Source organism: Dermacentor andersoni, chromosome 4 (genome assembly GCF_023375885.2).
Source record: "Dermacentor andersoni chromosome 4, qqDerAnde1_hic_scaffold, whole genome shotgun sequence".
NCBI classification, from domain to species: domain Eukaryota; kingdom Metazoa; phylum Arthropoda; class Arachnida; order Ixodida; family Ixodidae; genus Dermacentor; species Dermacentor andersoni.
The window spans coordinates 156,709,137-156,732,574 of NC_092817.1; the positions used below are offsets into that span (position 1 = coordinate 156,709,137).

The window sequence follows — 23,438 nt, forward strand, 5'->3', positions numbered from 1 at the left end:
CACTCTTTCTCGGTGGCGCTATACGCCTGCTCACGACTCGTCAGCTTACGACTAGCATACAGGACGGGGTGTTCTACTTCTCCATTTTCCCGTTGGCACAGTACAACGCCCATGCCTCGCTCACTAGCATCACACTGAACAACGAACCCTTTTGTGTAGTCGGGCGATCGTAGCACCGGCTGGCTTGTTAGGGCGCTCTTTAGGGCGCTAAAAGCCCTTTCCTTCGTCTCCTCCCAGACGACTGTTTGCGGCTCTGTCTTTCTTAGAGCATCCGTCAAGGGAGCCGCGATATCAGAGTACCTGGGGATGTACCTCTGATAGTAGCCGGCGACACCTAAGAACGACCGAATATCGGTCTTCGTGCGCGGTCGCGGGAAGTCTCGCACAGCGGCCACCTTTATTTCAGAGGGGCGGCGACGACCCCGACCAATCACGTGTCCGAGGTAGACAACCTCGGCCTGTGCTAACTGGCACTTGGGAGCCTTGACTGTCAAGCCCGCATCGCGCAGGCGGGTTAGCACTGCCCGCAAGTGCGCCATATGTTCAGGCCAGGATGCGGAGAATATCGCTACGTCGTCTAGATACGGTAAAGCGAATTCTTGCTGTCCCCGCAACACTTTATCCATGAGGCTTGAAAAGCAGTATGGCGCGTTCTTCAAACCAAAACTCAAAACTTTAGGACGGAATGTCCCCATTGGTGAAATGAACGCCGCATACCTACTAGCCTCTTCTGTAAGTGGAACCTGCCAATAACCCCTGATAAGATCTAGGGTGGAAATAAACTGAGCGCTACTCACTCTCTCAAGGCGCTCCTCGATGTTAGGGATCGGATAAATTTGATCCTTAGTGATGGAATTAAGCCTGCGGTAGTCGACGCAAGGACGAGGTTCCTTGCCCGGTACCTCAACTAAAATCAAAGGGGAGGTATAATCACTCTCACCCGCTTCAATAACACCGAGCTGTAGCATTTTCTTTACCTCAGCCTCCATAATATCGCTCTGGCGGGGTGACACCCGGTACGCCTTGGATCGTACTGGCTCTGGGGAGGTAAGTTCTATGTCATGAGTAAGGACAGAAGTCCTACCAGGCCTCTCAGAGAACAGACCTTGAAACTCTTGTAAGAGCTGGTGTAGTTCTGTTTTCTGCTCAGGCGACAGCGATGCTTTACTTATTAAGTCACTAATGACTTGATCGGTGTCTTTCCTGTTTGTCACTGAGCCTAGTCCCGGAAGCTCGACCGGAAGCTCTTCTAACTTTCCCGCATCGGGAATTTCCTCTCCAGTATCTGGTGCCTTTAACGCTACAGGCTCAATTTTATCCCGTTCGGGCGTGCTCTGAATACTAGCTTGCTGCGCCTCTGACCCTTTTTCATCGTTCAACAACGTCGGTCCCGCATCTACCGCCTTTGCAGCGAGCTCCCGAACCTTCGATCTGGTTAAGGCCTGAACGCTAGCCTCACCAAACAAAAGCCCCTTCTCGCGCAGGAGGTGATCGGTCCTGTTCGAAAATAGGTACGGGTACTGGGGGGGCAGCATAGATGACACTGCGGCCTCCGTCTCAAGTGCTCCGAAAGGTCCTTCAATAAGCACTTTTGCTACCGGCAGACACACGCTATGAGCTTCCACTGCTTGCTTGATCCATGCGCACTCGCCCGTGAACATATCGGGTTCTACGTAAGAGGGATGAACTACATCCATCGTGGCTGCGGTATCGCGAAGCACTCGGCACTCTTTCCCGTTCACGAGGAGGTCTCGCATGTAAGGCTCGAGAAGCTTGATGTTCTCGTCAGTGCTGCCTAATGAAAAAAACACGACTTTTGGTTTTGTTTCTGGGCACTGCGCCGAAAAGTGACCCGGCTTCTGGCACGTATAACACAGGCGCGCTTGCCTCGCCTCGAACCGCTTTCTGCGTTCGGCTTCGGTTGCCGCCGTCTCCTTACGTTCGGTCGGACTGCTTTCACTCGCATCCGCACTACGTGTGTCCCCCTTTGCTCTCATGGGCGTGAACTTTGGCCTCTCAAACTTGGAGCCAAATTCACCCTTTTGACCGTCCTTAGCTCCGCGAGCCCGACGCGTCACAAACTCCTCGGCTAACTCAGCGGCTCTAGCCACCGTACTAACGTCTGGCCTATCCAAGACCCAGTACCGCACGTTCTCAGGTAACCGACTATAAAACTGTTCTAGCCCGAAACACTGCAGAACTTTCTCGTGGTCACCAAACGCTTTCTCTTCTTTGAGCCACTCCTGCATGTTTGACATAAGCCTATACGCAAACTCTGTATATGACTCACTTCTGCCTTTCTCATTTTCCCGAAACTTCCGACGGAACGCCTCCGCTGACAGCCGGTACTTTTTTAGCAGACTCGATTTCACTTTGTCGAAATCCTCTGCCTCCTCTCTCTCCAAGCGAGCGACTACGTCGGCCGCCTCGCCGGGTAGCAAAGTGAGCAAGCGCTGTGGCCACGTTTCCCGAGAGAACCCCTGCTTCTCGCACGTTCGCTCAAAGTTAACCAGGAACAAACCAATGTCCTCTCCAAGCTTAAACGGCCGCATCAGGTCAGTCATTTTGAACAATACTCGTTCTCCTGCACCGTGTGCCTGACTTCCATTACGAGCGCGTTCCATCTCTAACTCGAGACGCTTCATTTCCAAAGCGTGTTGACGGTCGCGCTCTCTTTCTTTCTCTTGTTGCTCTCGTTCTATCTGTTCTTTACGTTCCTGCTCTTGTCTTTTTGCCGTCTCCCTCTCCTCAATGGTCTCAAGGCATTCCGACAGCTCGTCATCCTCAGCTTCTAACTCAAGAATAGCCCTTAGCAGTTCTGGTTTTCTGAGTTTGTCTGAGACATCCAGACCCAACTCTCTTGCAAGCTCCAGCAATTTCGGTTTGCGCAACGACTTCAAATCCATGGCTGCTCTGAATGCTGCTTTCTCTACTGCCTACTATTGTCTTGCCGCAAACTAACCCGGTAGCAACGACAACCACAATTACCAGCTCTGTTTCTGACACTAACAAAAGCCTGGCAAAACTCAGAAGAAGAAAGTCCCGCACTCACCAAACCTCGCAGCCAAGAATTCCGCGCAGTCGTTCCGCTGCAGGCAACCAGTCATCACACAGGGCTCGTTGCGCTGCTCCCGGATGGTCGTTGAGCTGCTCAGCATACAGTCAACCGCATCTCTTCGCTGCTGGCCTCCGTTGTCGCGATCTCACCGCTGGCAACCAGATGTTGTAACCGTACCGCTGGCCCGAGTTGTTGGGGTCTCGGTGCTGACGCCCGTTATTGCCAATGGGTCGCAAGCCCCAAGGGTAGCGTTGGCCTGGCGGCCTGGGGCACTGGAAGCATCCGAAGGTCCCGGCAAAGCATGAGAAGACTGGTAACAGAACAACTTGTTTATTCTAACATAGCAAAAGAGCGGCCGGTCAGGTCGACCGACGTGAGAGACGGGAGAGCACGTAACTCAACAGTACAAATCGGAGCCTCTGCTCTGGCGTCCGGGGGCAGCTGCTCTTATACCCTCGGCGTCGCGGTCCAAAAGGGAAGGAGGGAAGGTCACGGGATGAAGGTCACGGGACGGCGCAGCAGGGGCCCACGACGGCGCGAGCGGTTGAGCCGAGAGACCTCCAGGCCCCTCCTTCGGGGAACTCCGCTCCCCGGCTGCCGCGCTTTGACAAGCGAGGGCACACACACACACACGCACACACGAAGACACGTGGCACTGAAACACGCCTGGACACGCTTGGCGGGTAGGCGTCGCGGCGGCGTCGGACGGGCCAAAATGTCCGCCGCTTTGAACAAAGCCCCGGCGTCCGTTGCATCCGCGCCGGCATTACCGCGCGTTGTAGGCGAAACGTAACAGTACCGTTGGTCGTCGGCGCTGGCTGCTTCTGTCAGCCACCCGGCATGGGGTTGAGGGGAAAGATTTGTGGGGGCAGGAAGGGGAGGTGGGGGTGGTCCAGAGGACCAGAGGATATGGGATGTGTTCGGTAGTTCGCCGCAATATCGGCAGGGTGGAGGATTTTCAGGTAAGAGGCCGCGGAGGAGGTGCATTCGCGCTGGTGTAGGGAGTGTTTCTGTCTGGGCCTGACGAATCAGTACACCCTGTTCACGGGTGAGCACTTTGCTGAGCTTGGGGAACTTGCGTCTTGCCTCTTGATATGGCCGCAGAAGCAGGGGAGCCCACCTTTTCGTCTGGGCTGGTCGCGGAACGCAGGGTGCCTGGTTCAAAGTCTCGCAGGCGAGCTGATTAGCTCTTTCATTTCCCGGCAGTCCATCATGACCAGGTATCCAGATGATTTCCAGAGGACCCTGAAGGTGCTCTTGAATAAATGTCGAAATGTGGGCCGGGAGATCGTTGTGCAACAATTTCCTGCAAGACGCCGTGGAGTCGGTAAATATGATTCTTGGGTAGGCTGAGTTACTAAGGGGCATGTGTTTGATCGCGGTTGCGATGGCTGTCAGTTCCGCTAAGGTCGGATCTGTCTCTGGGAGTAACTCAGTATGTACAGTTTCGAGGTCGTTATTCACGACTGCTATAGCGGAGCCCCGTGCACCAACGCTAGCATGGAAGAAACGCGGCCTCTTGCGTGGGCCCATCGTCTGTCATCATTTCACACATTTAATATTTCTGTCAGAGAACATCTACCATAAAGGGCGTGCACTCTCCGTGTTTTGTTTCGTGACATTTGGTTACATGCTGTCATTCTCAAAATTCCGAGGAATGACTTTGCAAAGAATGTGTGTCAAGGTGTGCGCAACTTCGGTGATAGAACAACTTTAGTGTCATACAGAAAACATAGAGAAATTTTCGATTACGGTACGCCAACGCCGGCTACGACGCAGAGACCAGATTTTCTGCGATACGGAGCCCTTAAGAGGAAGCTTTATCTCGGGCGCTCCTATCTAGATACACGTAAAACGAGAAATCGTTTTTCTCGACAACCACTACGCCAAACTTGACGAGGTTTGCTGCATTTAAATGAAAACTTAAAATCTAGTGACTGCTCTTTTCGAATATTTTGATTCTGGTCATCAATTTTTTAGTAAACTTGGCAAAAATCACAAATTTTCAGAAAATGAAACTATTAAGCTTACAAATTCGTTACTCAGCAATGAAAAATGATATAATTTTCTGAATTGCATCCCATAGCACATCTTCATATGTTCCACATGCAGCTCAAAAAATTTAGTAATGTGTGAATAGAGCACTTGCTGAACCCTTGTAAAGTACGTAACGAATTCACGTACTATATAAATTGCCATATCGGATTTCTTCGCTTTTATTCATCTTAGGCATGCCGTTTAAGGTACCGCGATATCTGTTCTTGACGGAGAGCTATTATTTTTGTAAAGTTTGTGCTTTTATTTTTTTCTAACTGCCGGATTTTTGAAAATGTTTTCAACAAAATTTAGGCCACAAATCGAAATTCCGCTGCCACAATAACTGGAGTTTCAGTTTGTCTCTCAAATGCAAACACGTTATTAAATTGGGTCCAGGGGTTATCTCAGAAAAGCGTTTTCGCGTTTTACGTGTATTTGAATAGGCCGCGTCGGAGTTGGGCTGGAGCTAATGCTTCCGTTTAACGCTGTCGCGGTAAGATGGACAACTGCCTACGCGGCCGAACCACTGACTTACTGCTAGCTGCGGCCTGTCCTAGCAGAGATTTTGAGACACCGGTTTGTGGCGCTGGACATTTGCAGAAAGAACAATTTCAGCACTACGTATTTGCTATTAGTACGTGCACATTGCTGACCAATCACCGCGAATGGATGTAACTAAAGGTGGCACAAAGGGGGCGTAGCGTCAAATATATTAAGGCGATAGTACCACATACGCAACAGACATCATGTCAAGGGCGCCCGCTTTTCTGATAGCCGCTGCAACAAAGATTCATCCACAATACTAGGAACTGCGGGTTTTCTAGGGAGTTTCAAATGGGTTTCGGTGGCTACAACAGCATACACTGTGTCTTGCTATAATTTACTGCGTGGAGGTTGCCACGTGGTGCGTCAGCATATGTGCCCATAATGTTGCGCGATTCATTTATGGATGGGCATGCGTATGCAGCAATCTTAATTATTTCTACAAACCGTAAACATATTACCGGTAAATAAACGGCCATTATAGGAAATATCCCTATCGTGTTTACGTCGCCAATATTCTGGAACGGATTGATGTGCCGCCAGTTCTTGGCTTTATTGCCGAAATTGCTTGGGGATTCAACTGTTGAGATCTGCAGATACTGCATTGATTGACATTATTTTTACACTCAGAGCTATTCGTGATTATCACGAATAAGTGCTAACGGCGAAAAAACGGTTACACTGCGGGTGTGTATGCTGACCGCTGGATATTCTTTACGAGCAGATGTAAAAACGTATTCGATAATCTTGGTGTGTATTTTATTAAAGCTAGCTGGATAATGTAGAAAATAATATAACGCTACGACAGCGTTCAGGCCTATCCACTCAAGGATAGCACTCACCGGAAGAAAATGATAAGAGCTGTCAATTTTTCTTGACGCAGGAATCTTTCAGTGGACGTTTTTATTGCTGTAGGGTATTACTCGGATCAAGACAACCGATACAACACCTGCCGTATGATTCCACCAACCAGGCTGAACAAGAAATATCTCCCACCTGACCTCGACAGTACCTATAGCGTCCGTCTGGTAAGTTAATTCATCCGTCATCTAATTTCAGTCGTGGCAGCTATTGACGTTTGTGCGCTGAAACGGCATTGAAACGCCCAATGAAGTTTTACGAAGTTCTTTTGCAGCCTCAATTCAATTTTAAAAAGCAACTTGCATTTCATACTTTTATATGGAAATGAAGGAGTGGTGGCGAGAGAGGAAAACACTGTCGTCGTTGGAACAGTTCCGTTTCTGCTAAGTCACGCGGACGTAAGCACAATATTTATGTTTAGTGGCATCCCCTTTGAAACCACGTGTGGAGTAGTAACACAGATGGCTTGACTTAATTGCGCGTTGCATGTGCCACATTATGTAATTTTAATGATCTCTTACTGATGAGTGACCATTGAAACCTCTATCTTTATATTTCAGATTCTTATGCTTGTAGCAACTCCGGTTTCATCAATGTCTTCACCGCATGTCTGACCCGCTTCGGAACCCACCTATTATAGAAGGCGTACATTCTGTTCGGGTCTTGCTGGCTTAATATTTGGTCCCTTCATTTCCATGTTCTCAGCGGCTTCAGAACCATGCTGCAGTTAATACACGCCTAATTTTGTGCAAAATATGTGCCGTGGTGTGCTTTTCTTTCCTTAGGCAGTAAAAGGGGACGCTTTCTGCTCTCACACACATATTTCTTTTGAATTAGTTTTTTTTTTTTGCTGTATTTGAAAGCATCCGTGTTCTTTTCTGTGGCCATCCTTTGCATCTAGTTGACTGTTCCTGTTTGCTTCACTTCCTCTTGATTACTCTTGCTTATCAATTTTGTATTTATTTCTTTGCCCAGTACTTGCCTGCTAATTTGCGTGAGCGTTTCTTCTATTCCACGTTCACGCCTATGAAATACAGATATTTATGTAGATTAGCCGCCCATTTCTTATCGCCCAAATTCTGGAGTTTTTCTTCAAAAGTAACATTGCACGGCGTTTCTCTGGATTTGAAAGAAGTACATCCCGTCTCACCCCTCGACTATTTCATTTGGCATTTTCCCGTTGCCACCGTATGCCAGCCTACGGTTAACATCACACTTAGGCAGCATCTCTTTTGATACGCGGAGAATTCCGTTTGCGAACGCTAGCACTGCTACTATTACTCAGTTACAAATTACTCGCACCTCCTTATATTATTTGTAACCCCAAAGTGTTTCATTATTATTCTATTACGCTTCCCCTTCGTCCTCAAATTAGGTTAGCTGGTGGTTCAGTTACTCGTCCCTTCGTTTTTGTAAACCCCAGATATTTGTATTTCTGGAGGATGCGCATGACATTCTTTGTAATTGAGACCAAGGTGCTATTCGCCTCTTCAAAAATAGCCACAGTTTCTAATTTCTCTGTGCACTAAAGTTAAGGTATGGATATGTCCACCCCCCCATTCACGCAAGTATTCACAGGGCTCTGTTTATCGCTTGCATTTTCCTTTAGCAGCATTATATCGTCCGCATAGATCTTCCCAGGCACCTTCGGTTGCTGCCTGTGCCAGTTACAAAGAACATAGATGAAAAACTAATTGACTGCTTGCCAGTCGTGTTTCCATGCCTTTAACACGTTACTGGTGAGTGTTGCCTACACACAACGTATTGATCACGATGTTTCTGGCTAAATGTCTTCAGCCAACACTGAATGACAGGCAGCAAGCGTCATTTATTGGTTTAGAGAAGGACACTGGATGAGGAAGAAGAAAAGGAAGTCTTTTGAAAGCAGCGTCACACGATACAGGTCAGTGCAAGATATCCTGCTGCACTGGTGTCACACGTGTGATGTAAAGAAAATGAAGTGTACATTCATGGTTCACATGTGATTAGAGCTGGCAATACAAATTGAAAGCGAAGCCTTAAGTGGCTTGGGGTGAAGCGCACTTCGAGTTTCCTGGCTGGTGTTTTTCCGCTATTGCTAAAAAAGTTTCCACAAAATATTTTTTTTTCTTCATTATCTTATATTCTGTATGCGTTTTATACATATAGGTAGAAAATAAACATCCTTTGCTGGGTATTTGTATGTCTTGTCCTCGAAGGGCTAATATGGAGGTATCATCGTCAAAGCGACCTGCGATGTTTGCAGAGTGTGAGAAACACTGGAGACAGAAAGAATTCTCACTTCCCCATGCTACATTTTCACTAACTCTGCATTTATGGCCTCGCAAGACACGATTGCACTCGGTTGTTTCGTTACCTCTCTCGCAATATTTCCACAAATTGTCCTCTATGCCACAGTGCTTGAGTATACACCATAGCAATTCGCTGTGTACGTTGTGGCAAGCCCCGTTAACTTCCAGAAAGCTGCTGATGACGGTGCATTCTGTGCGTTTAATATCTGTCCGCCCTGATGTTTTGCAAAGGAATTATCCTCTTCTTCGCTTAGTCTGAACCCATTCTGTGGTTACCCAATATTTCATTTCTCGCCAACCACTTTGACACCTGTAATTTTAAAGATGACATTTCCAGCATATATATCACCGACATTACTCTGTCATGTATAAGGCAGCCTTATCCTTACATTTTATTCCGATAGCAATTATATAGACTCTCCAGGCGGATTTTCGCCGTCGACGTTGGTGTCAGCATAGCCGGCGCCATGAGGTTCCTTATGAGTGAATGCGTGTGAGGGTGAGCCGGCAAGCGCGGTTCAATGTCGTGTGCATGAGCGATGAACGCGGCCCGGATTCGGGCCCTCTCGTGTGGCGCGCGATGCCAAAGCCACCAACTAGAAAAAAAATGGCTGTGGCTTAGCTAAGGTTAAGCCCAGGATACGAAGCATACTAGCCTTTATTTTAGTTGTTGAACCACTGTTTAGCCTGGTGAACTGCTGTTGCTTGGCTATATTTGGTTCGGCTAGACGAAGAAACAGCTCATGCGTTACTCTGCTTCGCCTTCAAGAGTGGAACGTGACAGCGTTCCCGTCGACCCGCCAAGGGGTGTAAGACAATGGGCTACGGCGCAGCGACTACGCGCCCCGCATTGGACGCGGTGAGCGTCGAGCAACGCAGCGCTCGGCGCGGCAACGAAATGTGCGCCTGAGCAAGCGACGCACGCCTGAGCCTTAGAAACAGCTCGTTTCTAAGGCAACACCGCATTCACTAGAGGCGCTTTTGTACCGCTTTGAAGCATCGTACTCGTGGCTCAGTGGTAGCGTCTCCATCTCACACTCCGGAGACCCTGGTTCGATTCCCACCCAGCCCATCTTGCAAGAGTTGAGCCAAAGCCACCTAGAAACAAGCGCAGCTGCTTATATACCACCGCGACGCCGCGAGCGACGGCGCGAGTTTGAGCCCCGTTTCTCCTCTGTCGTGACGTCACGGTGTCACGTGGTCAGCCTTGAAGGCGACGCCGCGAGCGACGGAGCGAGTTGGAGCATGTTTCTCCTCTGTCGTGACGTCACGGTGTCACGTGGTATTGAAGGCGACACCGCCGCGCCTGAGGAGCTGCGTTGAGCTCTAGTAATACGCTTCGCATAAATTATAAGGCCTCCGCACGCCGGTGTGTCGTCTTGCTAGTCGGATGGGCCGGACAGCCGACGCCGTCGGCGTCTTCGCGCCTAGGTTCGTTGCACTTGCAGGGTGTCTGCGCGTCGGGGATACTATGGCTTCGGAAAATTAGTGATGTCCCTAAAGTGACAGCGATCTATAAATGCATATGCTTCGGTTCCAAAGCCAGACACGTTTTGCTGACACAAAAATAAGGAGGAGCCGCCGGTTCTCCGCAGTCAACACCACCATAGAAAGCAACATTCTTTCATACCTTCCTTAGATTACTTGACTGGCGACATTGTTTTTTTGCTTGTATCACAACATGACATGCCTTATTGTCTTTGTGATGTTTCGTCGGGACTAAGACAAGCAAACTGCATGCTGCTTAGTCACTTTAACCTTAGACGGAAGAAAGAAAGAGGAAAGCTGCATATTGAAGACACATTATATACTTCATTCACAAATGATAAGAACTGCATTCAGAAACAAACATTTAAATCTTCCATATACAATTATCATTCTCACTCTTGCATTGCGCAAAATAGTCCTCGCTAGACACAGTAATATCGAGGTTCATTTTATTGTGAAAATTTTATCATTATAAGGTCACGTACAACTGGTTGTCAAATAGAATAAGCTTCGGTCTTTGTTGTGCCATTCCTTGTGTTTATTTTATTTCCACCCGCCTTGTTTGCAGGCCTTTTTGGTCTTCATAAAATGCTGAGATAATGGCGAAAAGTAAGTCAAAAACGAGAGGCCTACTCTCAGTCCTGAAGGAAAGCATGCAATTAATGGATTGCGGTAGCATGGAGTGTTCCAATCATAAACAGGTAGCACAATACACTCAAACGCTAACATTTGAATTGGCCAAAATGCAGGATTCAAATTTTGATAATGTAGGCAAATAAATCCTAGCTACGCCACAGGTTTCTTTTTACAAAGGTTCCGTCGACACAAATATACGTAGATCTTCATCAAAACAGAGCTTCATGACTAAAAAATAAATAATGAACCATATCTCAGGCCTTCAAGATTTGCAATTTTCGATCGTTCTTGGCGTTGCGTAATTTGTCATTTTCTGTGCGGCACAAGTTGTTCAGTAATGTATTTGCTGCAGCACTTGCAACATGCCCCATTACCTCCTGTGCAGTGTGACCGAAACCACACACATCTACATCCTCAAAGTCCTGAAGGGTAGCGAATACAAGGCCGACAAGAGTATCTTTCTGCCTAGGAAGGCTGAAAAGTCGTACGGCAAATTCTGGTGTCCTAAGCTTGTCCAACATAATTTCAGTAAAGAGTACAGCAATAACTACAACTGCTCGTGGAAACTTCAGGCCACCCCTCGTCATCTTCGTGATTAATGCATTGTCAGGATCATCTAGATTGACGTCTTGCATCGCAAGGCTTTTGCTGCAAGATGCGCATGTCAACTTTATTTTAGAGCTGCATGGCTACAATAGCCGCCAACATAGGTTAGTGCCCGTAGCCTTGACGTTTTTTTCTCAATGTCAGTCACAGTGACGTGAAACTGGCCGTTTCCTGAATATACACTTGTCTCCAACGTGCTCGCGCTCGATGGTAGTAGCATGTCCAAATCCCCTGGCAGGTCCAGAACCCTCTGCAAACGCAATTTCTTTTCAGATTCATATATCTGCCTTATAGACACGTGGTAATTGGCACCAGACAATTGCCTGTACCTTGCAAAGCGATCCTCCAAGTTATCAGTTTGAAATTTGCCCAAAAGAACATACTCGAAATGAAGCTCTTCGAGACAGCATATGGCAAATTCGTGCAAGGCGTGGGTAGTGTGGCTGAAAGCTGTATGCGTTTCACGTGTCAGGCGGCCATTGTCATGTTTGAGGCTTCCCCAGTGATCAAGCCATTGAACTATTCTCTTAATGAATTCTAGTTGAGGACATGACGATGAAACTATTGGATCTTGCAATTGATCTCGCAACCGCTGTCCTTTTCTTGGCGTCTCGACGTTAACAATGTTCCACCAAGTCAAAGTGGTGTCGACATATTGAGATGTCTCCTTTGCATGCTGGAACGTTGGGACAATGAGAGCAGCAAAAGTAGATGAGTTCAAAATCTTTAAGGCCAGTTTAACGTTCTGCCGTTCCACGTTCGAGGGGTTCAGTGCCTTCAAAATGAGCGTTGGCGCTAGCTTCAAGAGCTCATGCTTTTCAGCTTCGTGCAACTGGCATAACACCTCGATAGATGCTGTAAGTATCTTTGGTTCACCCTTATCACTCTTCGATTCAGGAAAGTACATGCATTCGCCAATGTTTCTTTAATTTAGCCAGTTACCGTTTTTACTCGATTCTAAGCACCCCCTTTTTTCATCATCGCGATCCCCAAAGTGAAGGGGGGGGTGCTTAGATTAGAAAAATCTAGAATGACCCCCCCTCCCTCTTTTCGCTGCGACATCACGACGAGATGGGTGTGAGAAATAGCATTTTATTTGGAAACATTCAAAAGAAAAATCGGTGCAGACAGTGAACCCACCGCTTGTGTAGGATGCTCAGTAACTATCACTGCCACTCGAGTTCGTCGCACCGCTTGAACCGCTGCTCTCGGTATCCCACAGCAGGTCGTCTTCCGTTCCATCGAAGTTGTTTGTGGTTGAGGCACTTCTTAAATGATTTGACCACAACGTCCACTTGGACCCCCTCTTCCACGCGTCCGAAATCCGCTTTGCGATGGTTGATGGGGACGCTTTCTGCAGCTTTCACATCGGCGTCTTCTTCCGGTCAGGGTTTTGCACCCACCCTTCGTACTCCTTCCAACACTGGATTTCAAGGGCTTGTTGACGGAAACGTCGAGGGGTTGCAGCACTGGCGTCGGGCCACCCGGAATCACAACCACGTCGCTATTGATGTTCCAAAGATCTGTCATTACCTCCGGGGTCAGATGGCCGGGAAACGCGTCCAACAGAAGCATCGACCACGTGCATGCAGGTCCGTCGAGCAATGATTCCAGAGTGAGCAAGCGCGTTTGGCGGCCTTGGCTACGCACTCTTCCTAACAAATAGGGGGGTGCTTAGATTCGCATGCAAACTTTTTTCCTAACTTATTCGCGAAAATAGAGGGGGGAGCTTAGAATCGGGGGGTGCTTTTAATCGCGAAAATACGGTATTTCTTATAAACTTTAGTATGTGAACTGGCTCCACCACGAGAAACAGGGGTCGTGATGGGTCAGCGGGATGCTGGTAAACAATGCTGACACTCGCCGTCTTAGCGAAGTAGGACATGGCTTTTCTGCTTATGGAGTTATTGTCCGAGATCACTGCGATTATTCTAAACCCAGATGCCTCTAAATCAAGAACCATCTTCCGAACGAAGTCGTGCAGTGCAGTGATCGATTTGTGCCACAGGAAGAATTTGTACAACATCCTTGTTTGAAGAAAGCAGGCTCTGTATCATAAATACATGGGCATTTTTTGCTGCAGTCGATGAATTTACCGCATCACCAGTAACAAAGCCAGCCTTGTAATAAAAAAAAAATGATTGAAGGTGAACCTCATCAATCATTAACGTTAGTCTTTTCATGCTCTTTATATGTGCTTACAATACGCTTTGCATAACAAAGAAAGCTACATTCTTGCTGCTCCGTTTCAGGGCTTACATCGTACGATGAACACAGTCTTCTGATCGTATCAGGATGCGGCATCTTAAGCTTCATCGAACTTCTCAGGAATCTGTATGCATGAGGTGAAATTATGAACAAAAGGCTAGCAAAAACCAATAAATCGGGGGGATATCGATCAGCATTATTCAAAACAAGCTCAACTTGACTCTTCAACAATTTAAGCACTTCGAAATGCATTCTTGCAACTCGCATGCGAAGTGTTGTCCACGTACTTGCTCTAGCAATGTCGAAACCAATGTCAGTAGATGACGGGCGTTTTCATATCGCTCAGTGCTGCTATCCTTATGTGTCTGTTCGATCATGTGAAACACACTTTTCAAGCCTCTCAAGTCGCCCAGCTTTTCAGGAATTAACACATCACCACACTTCCTCACACCCGTTTCACCAAAAAATACTTCGATGTGCAGGTCTGTGGACACGATCACCGAAGTACGGACTGCAGGAGTAGATTGAAGTGACAAGTACAAAAATAAAAACCTTGGAGCCCTTGTTCAAAACTGTCCGGCAGTCCGAACTCTGAAAGCATGGCAAGGCCTTCAGCAAGTCCGCAAAGCTACCAACCAAATTTTTGGCGTCCTCTTCTGCTTGGATTTGCTGAGAAAGCATTATTGCATTTTGCAAAGATGCTGCTTCCAAGCGCGCTCTTTTTGCACCCGGCACTTCTCGAACGCACGTTTGCGGACGCGATAAGTAGGCAGCACGATTGGGAAACAAGCTCGGAACTGCAGTTTTCTTCAGACAAATGTTTTTCATGGCAACTTCGACACTTTTCCTGTCTTGACGTCCGTGTAAGATGTCGTCTTGAAGTAATCCGATGGCAAGAAATGCTTTTCACAGAGCTGAAAAAAAAAGCCGTTACAGGTATGAAGCTCGACGAAAATGTTGAATTTACAAGCGCGTCGACAGGTGCAGAGACCCATCTATTGTGCATGCGTGCACGGATCCATTGCGCACTATGCTGACGAAAGCTACTCGGCTGCTAACCCAGAATAACAAAACAGAGAAGAAATGCTTACCACTGTGTGCTTCACTGGCGGGAAGTCCTTCCGATGAACAGCTCTCGTCCATGCTTCCCGAGTGGCTCGGTCAGGTTGGAATTTGTGCACTCGGACGCTTGGTCCACCGTCATAATAGGACTTGAAGATTGGTGCGCAACAACAGCCAGGCATCGTTGCGCTTCCGTGTACGACGAATCACGCACAATCGAAGAAAATCAATCGCGTTTACGGTGCAGCATGCCCCACAAAAGCCACCAAGAAAAAGATCCGCGCGTTGCTACTCTAGCGTTGCAGGCACGGAGAAAAGTTGTTTTCAGAACGCGCGCCGCGTTGTAATAACGCAGCGTTCCCCCATCCACCGCTACCATCCGACTCGTAACGTATTGACAAAGAGAGGAGGTGATGCGGTGGCCTTATATTTTTTTCTAGGTGGCTTTGGCGATACAGGGGCGTGAGGCGAGGAAGGAGGGGCGTTCTTCTCCGACGGCTGCTAAGGTGCCTCGATGTCCTCCTCGCGCACCGCTCAGTACAGAGTGGACACAACCGCGGCGTCTTATATGGCGTTCGCCACGCGAATCGCGGACGCCGTAGTAGACGCCTTCGGCGGACGCCGTACGGACGCGTTGCCAGCGCTCGTGCGTCTTGAAAGCGGCCTGTGCCATGGCTTAAATGCCACCGCCCTCATCTTCAAAGCTATCTGCGATGTTTGCCGGCTGCGAGTAGTGCCAGTAGCTTCATATGCGCTGCGCCTTCGACATTTCGTAGGCGTTTAAGCGACAGATGCGCGAAGGTAAATTGCCTCGTGGCTGGTGCCGCGATTCCTAACTCCAGCCTTTTCACAGAAATTCCCGCAACATCGAGCGATGTGTGTTCATCTTTGCCTCTGAGCGCGTGACACCGTGCTGGTTAATTTAGTTAAAACACGTTGATGGGCAAGGTGATTTGAATACATGATAGAATGTGTCAGCACAACTGAACAAGGACGTAGAAAGAAGCAGACATAAAGGCAACGCTGTCTCTGTGTGTCTGTTTCTTTCTGCGTTATCGCTGGGTCACGCTTTCACATTCTATCATTGTTAATTTAGTGAGTAATCAAATGTTTACAAGTTTATAGGGCCGATAAATCTACTATCCTTCGTACAGATAACTACTAATTTGTTATCGCTATCGGTGGTTCGCCTTTTAGGCAGAACTGCGAATTTTTTTTAATATGTTACATTGCCTTAATGCAACCCAATTGAAACTTTCTGCAATTTAAAAATAAACTCAGTCATTATTACTGTTTGGATCAACATTTCGATTATCTGTATAGCACATGATAGCTCGTTGAATAAATGTAGAGCATGTAAGCTTTGGAATGGGTATGGGTATGAAGAACTTTATTTAGGTCCTGAGGGATCAGTCTGGGACTGATGCGGGCCGCTCCCACGTCGGTATACAGAGAGGCCGAGCCCCTGTTCCCTCACACCGGCTCTCTGGACAGCCCTGAGTTGGTCCGCCAGCACTTCACTGTGCAGCATCCGCTGCCACCACTTTTCACCTCGAGGACCATCACCGGCAAACGCCAAGCAGCGCCAAAGCCTGTGTTCTAAATCTGTCATGCACTTAACTTTGGTGCAGTCATGCACAGGGAAGCAGCCATTACTCGTCCATGCATGGATCGCCTGAGAAAATGGCGCGGTTGTCGCGGCATACGTAACGCAGTCGAAGTTTTATTTATAGCCGCACGCGTCGTGCAGAGAGCCGTTGCTCGGCAGTACTTCTGTCAATCCGAGCAGGAGTAGTAGTACTTGAGAGAGCGCTGGAATCCCAGTCATGCACGAGTGCGGCGGGCTTGAGCGGCATGGGGCGGCTTAGGGCACCACCGGTAAGGCTGTCTTTTTGTTTACATTAGTACACTAGCATCTCCTGCGAAACAAACGAGCCCACCACTAAGAAGGAGGGACCACGATGGTGAAATGGAGCCGTGAGAATCCCCCTAGGTGTAACATGAGTTAAGCACATGACCTTTCTAGGCCATGAATAAATGTGTCTTGTACACTTGGTCATTTGATTTCTATACCATGTTGCTAACATCCCTTTGCAGAAAGTAATCTGTTTCACGTAGGCAACTGCGGCTGCCTTCCCGAATCTGCCTGCCCAAACTCGCATGAACAAACTACTGAGGCTCACAATTATATTGCAAACTAGGCACATTCGGGGTAACAGACGCCATATAGCGCACAAGCTGTTCACATTTCAGGGAAGTTATTGAACATATTTTTTTCTTCGATATATCAAGCGTGGATATCTTTCCTTGACTTTGTGTAAATTCAACAGGACATTTCTCCAAATCATCCATACATGGAGCTAGAATTTTCTCCTGTAAATGCCAAACAAAATATGAAGAACTCTGCGCAGGCATGCAGTGAATTCTCGGTTGTCTCTAGCTTAAATCCCACCTGAAGTTACTTTCTTTATACACTGCAGACTAGAAGTTATTATTCTCAAAAAGCTGTTTTCGTGCCGGCACTCCCTTTATGTAGGATGTAGAATTGGGGCGAACCGGTTCGCTGTATATTCGTCAAAATGCTTGCATCAGGCTGAAAAGTGTAAATCTACGCAGGTGCTCTAACCCTTACAGCAACAGCAACAATTTTTAAAATATTTTTATAACATTTACCTCTTTCTTTAGATGTTATTACATTGCATTGGTGGGAAACGAACGTCCCGCAGGCTCCGTTGGTAAGAGGTTCTTTCTCGCGGTTGGCTGACACAAGAACACCCGACGGAAATCTCAGTACATTCGCTAGTGACTTTTGCTTCTCAGAATATGCCTTTGCTTACTTGCTACGGAGTTCGACGTGATATGCTTCCGTTTAACCACCACGTGTGCTTCTGTTCGATGGTGACCATAACGGACGATAAGGAGCCCGTCCTGACGAAGCGGCTTGAGCGCTAAGTTCAGTATAGACTGCAACTGAATATGTTAGATCAAAGTGAACTCGCAGCAAGAACATTTCATTACACATTGGTCCGATGCGGCCGCTAAAGCACCATCAACCCGCCTAACAGCGCACGCATCGCACAGGGTCCCTTCACTCCTCTTGCCAGGAACCCTCTTATTCAGGCCTATTGGTGAAGCACAGTAAAGAATGCAGAAGACAAGCGTGGAACATAGCATACTAGAGAGTTTGAGTGTGTCCGGTAACCCTGTGAACGCCACCGAACTGGCCGTTTTACATGTTTAGCGGAGACGCATACGTGAACGGTCTGCACGCTGCAGCGACTTGATGGCAAAGAGCTCAACCACACTAAGGCAGCTAATATTGCAGTAATCAAGTGCATTTCACTTTGCCCGTCGAATAAATGTTCGGCAGCAACACGATTACACAACTGCTGAAAATTTAAACAAGCAGCGGAAGCAGCTATTTATTTGTCTGATTGAGCCTCGAGCTACCACTTGGCTGCAATATGCAGGTTGTTCGCGTTTGCGCCTCCGGTGATCCGGTAAAACCCCAGTTCGCTTGCATTTACCTGTATGCTGGATACAATAATGCACTATAATAAGGCAACTAAACTTAAACAACAATCGCAGTGCCCTTCATCTCTGTGAAGGATGCCGAGTGAAGTTGTGTCTTTGGACATCTTAATGACGAACTGCACCTCCGCGGTGGGTTGGCCCGGCATGGCACTGTCTTGGCGATCTGCCCACGTATGGGGTGTGCTTAACGACAGCTTCACCTTCGCCGTGGATCGGCCCGACATTGCACAATCTTCGGGATTGGCCCACGTGTCTACACACAGACACGATCCTGGCGGAACTAGCACTTAACAGTTTCACGGCAATTAGCTGTCATTCGCTGTAAACTTGGTAACGTCTTTCTGTGTTTAATTAAGAAGATGAGGATACTGGAGCCAATCTTCGTCGTCGTCGTCTTCCATAGCTGGCTGGCTCTATCTTGAAAGCGATCGTCTTACGCGAAGGAGGGCTGGACCGTTTTCTTGTTGGGATCGAAATGCTTAGGAATTTAAAAAGTGCCTCCATTCCACCCTTTGAAAGTGTACGTATAGCGAAGCTGCAGAGAAAATGTGTTCGCGACCGCGTTCGCACTCTTTCTGTTTGTGCTTCGACGCCGCGGTGGTCACCGTGCAAGTCGCAGCGTCTCTTCTTTGCATGTGTAGCAATATGTGCTTTCCCGGTGGCCTACCAAGCGTTGCGGTGTTGAGATTACCGTAGGTTCCGCGACCACGTTCGAAGGCGTTCGCTTCAAGTTTCGACACCGCGGGGCCTGTTACTGGCCTTCGTACGCTTGTCTGTAACCCCCGTTCACTAAGTGAAACGTTACCAGAACTTTTTGAACAGAGTTCGCTCTATTGTTGATTACGGCCGCAGCACACGCTGCTCAACAGATGCAGCGAGCAAAGCACACACGCATCAATGATAGATACATCGCGTGCACGCAGGTGGACGGAACTGCAGCATACATGCTCATTTCAAGTGGGTCCTCTCCCTGGCGCCAAGTGCATTATTGAACTAATTAAAATTCTCTGCATAACTTGGGCACACAATTTGTAACGTACGGCTTACGCACAATCTGCAGATGTGATAGCATAGAATTGCAATGGATAATTCCGTTACCCTGAAACTTCTTCCACAGCTGCCTCCCAGCTGCCGTTTGTTTTTCTGAGCAAAACTACGCACATGGACATGAAAAATCCCGGTCTGCAGCTTAGCGGTAAACATTCGCCGACGATCGCGATACCCCATAACGTAAATTTTGATCGCAGCTGTTGTTTTGAATTCGCGATGTGTTATGTCAAAGAATTTCATTCTGAACGACAGTGTCCTCTCGGCGGTGGTGCTGAACCTCTGCTCCGGCAGGTGGTTTAGCAGCAGCGGCAGACGAAGCATTTCCACCGCGTGCGTAGCTCACTGTTCAGAAATAAAGCGTAAATACGGGAACGTCTGGTTTGCGCCGAGCGCATTCTGTAACAGCGGCGGCGCAGGCGAACGAGCGCATGCTCAGTCCGTACGAAGCCCACGCCAGTGCTCTGTTTCCATGTTAGCTTCCACATTTCTTTCATATGTTGTATCGCTGGACGCGCCCGCCGCATGCCTGGTCGCCGCCATGCAGCACATCTCGTACATTACTCCATGTCCCTCCTCACCTTTTCGCCATAGTGTACTCCTCCGCTTTCCTCCTTGCGCTCTCTTCACTCTCGCCGTCTTTCAGGCCCCCCTCCGCACCGCGTTAGTTCTCTTATCTTTCGCGGTGCTTGTTCGCTCGATTACGCCGAAGAACGCCGAAGCTCAACGCTGGAACGTGCGCCTAGGACCTGTACTCTTAAAAAATTTATTTTTATGCCAACGTCCTGCGGTCACCTTTGGTCATTCATCTACCAGTCCTTACCCAGGTCAAGAAGGTTTTAAGAAAACCCGTGTGAAAATTTCCTTGACGAAACGCGTCGCTAATGTGCTGGATAAGCACCTGCAGGAGAGTGTTAGTTTCATGGAGTTGTGGAGTGAGCCAGTCCGTCTATAAGCATGGCTGGATGTGAGCGCGAGTGGTGGAGAGTGCTGACTGCACCTCATGTTAGATGTGAGTGCTATATCATAGACAATGCTCAAGGGACGGCTCTAGGGCACCCAGGTAGGCCTTGATTACCGTAGCGGAAAAGTGGAGTCAATATTGTGTTTTAAGTGGGCGGAGAATAACGGTGCCAGCTCGCAAGAGGCTACTACACAATAGGAGTCATTTAGTGCATACACATAAAAATTCCATGACAATTAGTGATGAGCAGGTTAACAGGTAAGTATACACACTTCGTGAAATTAGTATTTTCATAGCTTGAAAGTGAACAAAATTGTACATGTGGCCATCATCATCATATTCTTATGTTAGCCAAATTTGTATTCAGGTGCAAAAAGTAAGGACAGTAGTTTTATTAGCCGCGTAAACTTGCAAATATTCGCTTACTAACTAAATTATTAAGCATGGTGTGAGCACTCACAGACAACCATGAACACATCCCATTCGATGACCGCGGACATTCGCATTCAAAACGCTTCCGGGAGGAAATACGGCAGCCCCAGCAAGCAAAGTGGCCTTCGTGCTGTCTATCACTTCAACGCTGAGTGGTGAGGACAGCGCACACGCAAAACGACGAGCCGGCGGCCCACTTAGACGATGCCCCCAAAGCCGATCAGTTTCAAGAGAAAGCCCGCGTGTCCGAGCGTTGTTTTCAAAGCACAACGCCTTCCTTACTTCCCGTCCTCCGGTACCTCTCCACCCCCATCGCTTAAGTGCAGCGGCGCCCCCCCCCCCTCATTTCACATTTCTTCCCATACGTGTCGCCTTCATGCGAACTTGCTATGAATCGGCAACCGACGTTTCAAAATCATTCGCTTACCGACGAGGGGAGTCGGCAACCGTGGGTATCTTAGTCCGTTGTCCAAAGTTACGCAGCCTAACAGACCATGACTGGCTACTCTAGGCACGTGACCTCGGGGTGACAGACCAGTTCATGGCCGAGTTTGCGCTCATGTCTCCCGCCTCTGGTACTGGACAGAGTCACTGTCCAACTATAAGCTCTCGTGCAACCAGGTCGCCCGTGGTAATTTCGTACGGCCACAAAAGAGACGGAATCATGGTGGAACGTTTGATCCTGATAGATGCTATGAGGGTAATAGAGATGCGTCCGGTTCTCCCACGATGCTTGCAAAGAGCTCTGTACTTTTCAGGGAATATTAGTTTCTTGTGGAGAAAAATTTTTTGCATAAATGCGCCACCTAGATACCACTCACAGCCAAGGGTGCTGCGATGAGATTGACCTTGGCACTCTTCTTACCGCTTTTTGTTCTTCCCTGAATAGTGCTCCTTAAAGGGTGCAAAAAAGAGCCCTTCACAATCGCTCTCTGAAGGATCAGAAAGGGCGTGTCTCGATGCCCAAAGAATGGGGGGAGATAGCACGCAGTCGCTTATCTTTCTATAAAAAATAGGTTATTGGAGACTCAGCTGCAGTGGGTTCCTGAAGCGTCTTGTGCCCGCTACTGAAGGTGTACGGATGCGCCGTGGTTGCTCGGTGGCTATGGCGTTGGGCTGCTGAGCGCTAGTTGGCGGCCGCATTTCGATGGGGGCGAAATGCGAAAACACCTGTGTACTTACATTTAGGTGCACGCTAAAGAACGGCGTGCCTCCTAATCAGAGATTTGTTTTGGTGCGTAAGAGCCCATAATATTTGTGAGGGCGTGTCGACACTAGGCTGCAGATACGCTTGCTCCCTATATTGCTCCCCGACACAAGAAAGGATTCCTCCTAGGACCTGGTTTCCTGGAGGTTGCCTGTTCAGGCAAAGGGCGTCCGCTCACTCATCTGTGTCGCGCGAACACATTTCCCAATGGCAGAACTTTTCGTCTTGAAAGGCTTCGCCTGCTTTACTCGCAACTGGGGTGAGTGGGCGAGGGATCGATACTCTCATTTTAAGACGGCATTACGGATAAAACTTCTTTACATATTCACTAATGTCTGCAATAAATATTATAGCGAGTTCATGCATTAGCCTCTCGAATCTGAAAACATTGAGGTTCAACTCGAACACCTGCCTATACTTTAGCTCTGTGAACACCATACGGTGTGATTACGTGCGCCTCCATACGCCATTGACCATGTATACATGACACCAGCTTATATTTATACTCTTGCAAGTTCGACGCGCTCCTTTATGGGAGTGCCCAAACAACGAACATAGAAGTTGCAACGTGCCAGTACGTTTCTTTGCTTAAACATCTCGATCTTTTAAACCTGTAGCCTAGGAGATGTTCATTTGCCTTTGCTATTTCGAATACTTAGGACGACGTCATCAGCAGCTTGACGGTGAACCCCGCGGCGTGGACACCAACCACTTCCTTTGCTGTGTCCGTTGGCATAGAAGGTCGTTGGTATCAGCCAAAGGACCGAGACTACGACATCTACGGGCCCGGGAATTACCAGCTTGGCCTAAGGTGCGGAAATGCGTTACCTCGCGGGTTAACGAAGCAGACATCAGACATTGCATTGGTGAGTAAGTGGCTTGCCACCGTCGTAGCGAAGCCTTAAACATAGGAAGTTTCTCTACGCGAGATTGGGAGCAAACAACTGGAGCAGGCAGCGTACTGCGTTACTCTAGGGATACAAGGAACGTTCGAAGCCCGCCGCCGTGTCCGTTAGCAACGCACACTAAAATTCTGATGCTCCAACTTGAGACGTTTGAACTATTCGTGCAATTTCATTTCCACGTAAAATTGTTTGTTAATTCCAAAGAAACATCCAAATCACATCCCAATAACTGCTGGTATGCTCTCTTTTTGCATATCATTAACCGTAACATCGTGTTTTGCACGTGTAAATTTAGTTCATCCTATAGATGGATAGTTTTAGGCATTTTTATATTGTCATCTTATACAAAAGCATAGACGATCACGTCCCACTCTCTGCTGTACTTGGGCTTAACGTGCTACTTGTAGTAGTTTGTGAATCTGTCCACGTCTCCTTTTTGTATATTCTTAATAAATTGTCCAGAGTGTCGCTTTTTTGAGCGTTACTCTGTATTGGTTCTGATTTGCTTTTTTATTATCTAGGTGAGGCTTTCTTTTTAGAATCCAAAATTCATTTGGAA

The 23,438-nt window shown here is 48.0% G+C and overlaps 2 protein-coding genes across 2 annotated transcripts in view; one reads left to right on the plus strand and one right to left on the minus strand.

Annotated features, from left to right (window-relative positions):
• LOC126537970 (uncharacterized) overlaps positions 1–14,971 on the minus strand; it is a 147,223-nt gene extending 132,252 nt beyond the window's left edge. Inside the window, exon 1 of the mRNA XM_072287962.1 lies at positions 14,820–14,971. The gene's annotated coding sequence lies outside the window, so the exon portion shown is untranslated. The remainder of the gene's footprint in view (positions 1–14,819) is intronic.
• Positions 1–23,438, plus strand: part of LOC129386509 (uncharacterized) — an 80,195-nt gene that overhangs the window by 40,662 nt on the left and 16,095 nt on the right. The window contains exons 7-8 of the mRNA XM_055074577.2: positions 6,522–6,666; positions 22,634–22,840. Coding sequence (XP_054930552.2) covers positions 6,522–6,666; positions 22,634–22,840 — 352 coding nt within the window. The remainder of the gene's footprint in view (positions 1–6,521; positions 6,667–22,633; positions 22,841–23,438) is intronic.